General features: G+C 22.2%; 1 protein-coding gene across 1 annotated transcript; it reads left to right on the plus strand.

The window, feature by feature from the left end:
• The first annotated feature begins 1511 nt into the window (after positions 1-1511).
• Positions 1512-2918, plus strand: LOC134832074 (protein atonal-like). Its single transcript, XM_063845973.1, has 3 exons — positions 1512-1789; positions 2576-2614; positions 2676-2918. Exons 1-3 carry the CDS (start codon positions 1582-1584, stop codon positions 2855-2857), a joined length of 429 nt encoding a protein of 142 aa, XP_063702043.1. The 5' UTR covers positions 1512-1581; the 3' UTR covers positions 2858-2918.
• Positions 2919-4694: the final 1776 nt, after the last annotated feature.

Here is a 4694-nt window from a genome sequence, read left to right on the forward strand (position 1 = left end):
GAATTGAGAATAAAGTTGATTTTTTGTTGAAATTCTGACGATCATTAAATCTCCTGAATGAGAACAAAAGAATTTGACGTACGTGAAGTGATAGACACACATGGTTGCATCTGATAAAGGCACGAAAGGTGTTTCGCGTAAGGCACGTGGCCCGTACTTTATTGTTTGTTGGTGATATTGAGAGTGATTATTCAGAGGTAAGTTCGTTTTTTGAGGGGTTTTGATGATTTTTAAGACATTTTATCAAAAAAAAAAATTTTTTTTTTGAAGAAAAATTTTTTATAAAAAAAAAATTTAACATGGAACAAATTTACTTGAAAATTTTTTTTTTGAAGAAAAATTTTTAAAAATTATTTAAAAAAAAAGGTCTGTTATAACCTATAAATTTACTTGAAATATTTATTTTATAATTCGATTTTTCAGAAATTTTTATTTTTTTATGGAATTTTTTTTTTAAAACGATTTTATTAAATTTTAATGAAAATTTCAAAAATAAAATAAAATTTGTAGCGAAGAAAATATAAAATTAAATAAAAAATAAAACTCAAATTGATGTAAAAAATCAAAATTTTATTAAAAATTATTTTTATGATATTTTAATGAAAGAAAAAAGGACTCACAGGTTCATCGCTTAAAAATTCAAGTCTTTTGAATAAAAGTCCTTTGACATTTGTAAGAAATTTGATAAGATTTTTTTTTAATTATAAAAATCAGAATAAAATTAATTAAAATTGCTAATTTAATTTAAAATTTACCGATAAAAAAAAATAAAAATTATTTTCATAATATTTTAAAGAAAAAAAATAAGAATTCGGAATTTAAAAGTCCTTTGACATTTGTAAGAAAAAAAAATTTTAATTATTAATAAAATTAATTATTTAATTTGAAATTTAATTTAATTTTTTTTTAATAAAAATAAAAATTAAAAAAAATTTAAATTTGAGCAAAAGACAATAGATCATAAAATTGAAAAATTTGGAATTTAATTTATAATTTATCTTTTTTTATTTTATTTAAAAAAAATTGCAAATTTAAGACAAAATTTAATATTTATTTCTTGAAATTAATATTTTTTTTTTCGAATAAAAAATTCAAAATTTTTCTAAATTTTTTAAAATTTAGATTTTAATTGAAATAAAAAAAAATTAAATTTTATTTATTTTTTCTCTAAATCATAATAATTTAACTTAGATTTTTACAATTGGTTATATTTTTGTATTTTTTTTTTTCAAAAAATCAATTAATTACTTACTTACTGAATAATTACTCTCCTCAGATCTCCATTGAACTAAAAAAAAAACATTAGCGGTCTCGATGGTGGTTTACATACGCAACAACGACTCAACGAAAGGTGTTTTTAAGCGCACTCATAAAAGTTTTAAAAAACGTTTGCTCCTATCATGAGGGTTTGGCCGGTCATCGTTTAAATCATCATTTTGACGCGTTTTTTACTCTTTCACATTACTATTAAATAAAATTAAAAAAATAATGGTTAGTAGTTTAGAAGACTTCAAGGGTGATACTTGTCTAGTTTTATTTATTTAATAAAAAAAATATGGAAAATTTGTAAAATGTGAGAAAATGGCAACGAAAAATGACTCACCAGAAGCAACTTTTGACGAATCCACGGGAAGCACAGATCAAAGTTATTGGTCCATCGAATATTTTCAAGTTAATGAGGAATATTCGTTCATTACAAAAGATGTAAGTGAGGATTTTGGTGGAATTGATACGAGATATTACGTTGTGAGTAATGAAGGGAATGCAGATGGAGGACAGCAAATTAATGGTGAGTTTAATTTTTTACGGTTTTTCAAAGAAAATATTAAAAAATTGTAAGATTTTTATGAAAAATTAAATAAAATCTCATAAAAAGCTTTATATTTTTGCAAAATTTTCAAAAAAACTATGAAAATTTTACAAAAATCTTAAAAATAAAAAATATTCAAAATTAAAAAAATATTTAATAATACCTAACTAAAAAAAATAAATTATAATAAAATTAATATTTTAAATTTTTTTATAAATAAATTTTTTTTTTTTTGATATTTGCAATTTTTGAAAAAAAAATATTTTTTTTGTCAGAAAAAGAAAAAAAATATGAAAAATAAAAATTAAACAATATTATTAAATTATTTTCTTCTAAATTTTTTTGAACAAGTAAGTCTTTTTTTATCATTTTTTTTTTTCAAAAATTAATTAATGAAAAAATTAAATTATTTTTATAAAATTATTTTTTTTCAATTAAAAAAATATTAAAAAAAAGTTTTAAATTCATATTATTAAAACAAAACTTTAATTCTTAACACAATATCTATTCAAAACGATAAAAAAGTGATATTCATTGCATAACCAAAAGCAATTATTTATTTTTTTATCAAGTTCACAAACCCTCGATTTTTTTGAGATTCCGTCAGAGGGCGTCTGATCTTGCCGATTTTCCATTTCCGGCACCGACTTTTTCCATTTCCGGCACCGATTTTTTCACAATTATAGCGCCTCACAACGGTGATTTATAGAACTAATTTTTGATTAATTGAGTCACTTTAATTTTAAAAAATAATTTTTTTTTCAGGCATCATCGAAAAGCGCAACGCTCGAGAACGTAAACGAGGTAAAAAAATCTCTAAAAAAATAAAATTTTAGTCTAAAATTCTTTTGAAAAAATTTTTCAGTAAAAGCCGTCAACGAAGCCTTCGCCAAACTCCGTCAAATGATCCCATCCGTGGCAAATCGCAACAAACGCGTCTCCAAGGTCAAAACACTCCAAAAAGCCCTCCAATACATCTCGCAACTGCGTCGCACACTCGAAAACGACGAAAATCGAATTCCCGCCCGCAGTCAAAACAACTTTTGATCCGAAATCCGAATACCAAAGTTTAATAACCAAAGAAGAGTCTTGTTGTAACGTCGAATAAAACGGAATAAATTATATAAATAAAAGCGTATAAGAGTCGTATTCTAATAAAAATACTACGAATGTTGTGTGTATGATTAATTGCTCATGTGTGTAAACAAATAATAATAAATTTGTACCAGCATCCATTTTTCTTTCTACTTCTTTTTTTTCTATTTTGAAGTTTATTTATTTAATTTTTTCTACAAGTTTAATTGTTTAGCGTTTGGCGGTCGTGTGTCTTCGCGCAAGTACTTGGAAAAAATATTCCAGGACTGTTTTAGGTCGAAAAATTAAAGTTTATCAGAAATTTTCTCATGATCGTCATATTTTTATGACACGACTTCTGTTTTATTTCTTTATTTTTCTGTAAATTACACATTTTTCTCTCTTTTTCTGTCTTCGTAATGAAAGGAGTGTTATGTGTAATTATTGTTGTGTTCATTACTTTGTCACTCATCGCCGCTATTAACTTCGAGATAAAGAAGAAAAAAAAAACTAAAAATAAGTCTAATGAAGCAAACTCGATCAAACATAATTTTCTTGTTATGCGAAACTTTTTTTTTTCAGTTGACAGATTGCGCGCTTCTGTTTTCGAAAAACGCGAAAGTTCACACTTTAGATTAACTTTTTTCCGGGAAAAATTCATTTTTAAAATTTTTTTATTCCAAATTTGACACAAAAACGGATCAAATGAAGTGTAAACTTGTTTATTTTTGTTACAAAATTATTTTTTTGTGTTGTGACGCCTCGGTTTATAAATAATAAATAACAAAAAAAAATGTTCAACAGACAAAGGATAACGCCTTTGAAGGTAAGCAAACGCTACCGAGATGCTTATCGAAAGTATTTCGTCTGTGATTTTTATAATTTTTTTTATAAATATTTTTTTCTTCTTCAAATAAAATATCACGTTGCACCAAAAAATTGAATAAAAAAACGAATGTTTATAAAATAATGAAAAGGAGTCCGTTTAAAGGAATTTTTATAAGATTTCTTGGTGTTGAATTTCAAAAAATTATATAAAAAAAATTAAGCAATTTTACCTCCCATGCGTGTTTTTAGTTGCCGAATCCTTCAGGAAGTGACAGCAACTGGAAACCGTTGAAAAGTCCCCTTTTTATTGAGAGGATATCCATAAATTTCTTTGGTAATCGCTTCATTTTTGTATCCTTTTACCCAAAAAAAAAATAGTGCAATAAATCGAGATCATCCCACAATTTTTTTTTTCTAAAAAATTAAAAAAAAAAAATTAAAATCCTTTTTTAGATAAAATATTCTTGAAGTTGCGGTAAATTTAAAATAAATTAAAAAAATAAAATAAAATTAATTTTTATCAATTTTTAAAAATTTGTCATGATATTTTAATTTAATTTCTTAACTTTTTAATAAAAAAAATAATTATTTAAAATGATTTTAATAAATTAATTATTTAATAATTTAATTTAATTTAATTATAATTATAATTTATATTAATAATATTAATATATTAATTATATTAATATATTAATTATATTATATATTAATTATAATTATTTAATTTTAATTATAATTTAATTTAAAAAAGAAAAAGATTAAAAATTTATTGAAAATTAATTTTTTTCATTTTTTTATTATGATTTAATTAAAAATGTTTAATTTAAAAAATATTTTTAATAAATTAAATTATTTTTAAAATTTCTTACTTTATTTATTCTTCATTAAAAAAAAAATAATGTATTAATCAATTAAACTTTTATTAAAGTTTATTAAACATTTTTAAATTTTTGGAAATAATTTTTATTTATTTTTTTTTTAT

The sequence above is a fragment of the Culicoides brevitarsis genome, chromosome 2 (assembly GCF_036172545.1).
Source record: "Culicoides brevitarsis isolate CSIRO-B50_1 chromosome 2, AGI_CSIRO_Cbre_v1, whole genome shotgun sequence".
NCBI classification, from domain to species: Eukaryota; Metazoa; Arthropoda; class Insecta; order Diptera; family Ceratopogonidae; genus Culicoides; species Culicoides brevitarsis.

Bases quoted from the DNA above. Each gene is read 5' to 3' on its own strand.
- LOC134832074 (XM_063845973.1), top strand. From the start codon at position 1,582: ATGGCAACGAAAAATGACTCACCAGAAGCAACTTTTGACGAATCCACG. The intron at 1,790-2,575 runs GTGAGTTTAATT...TTTTTTTTTCAG, and splicing joins TGGAGGACAGCAAATTAATG to GCATCATCGAAAAGCGCAAC. The intron at 2,615-2,675 runs GTAAAAAAATCT...AAAATTTTTCAG, and splicing joins CGCTCGAGAACGTAAACGAG to TAAAAGCCGTCAACGAAGCC.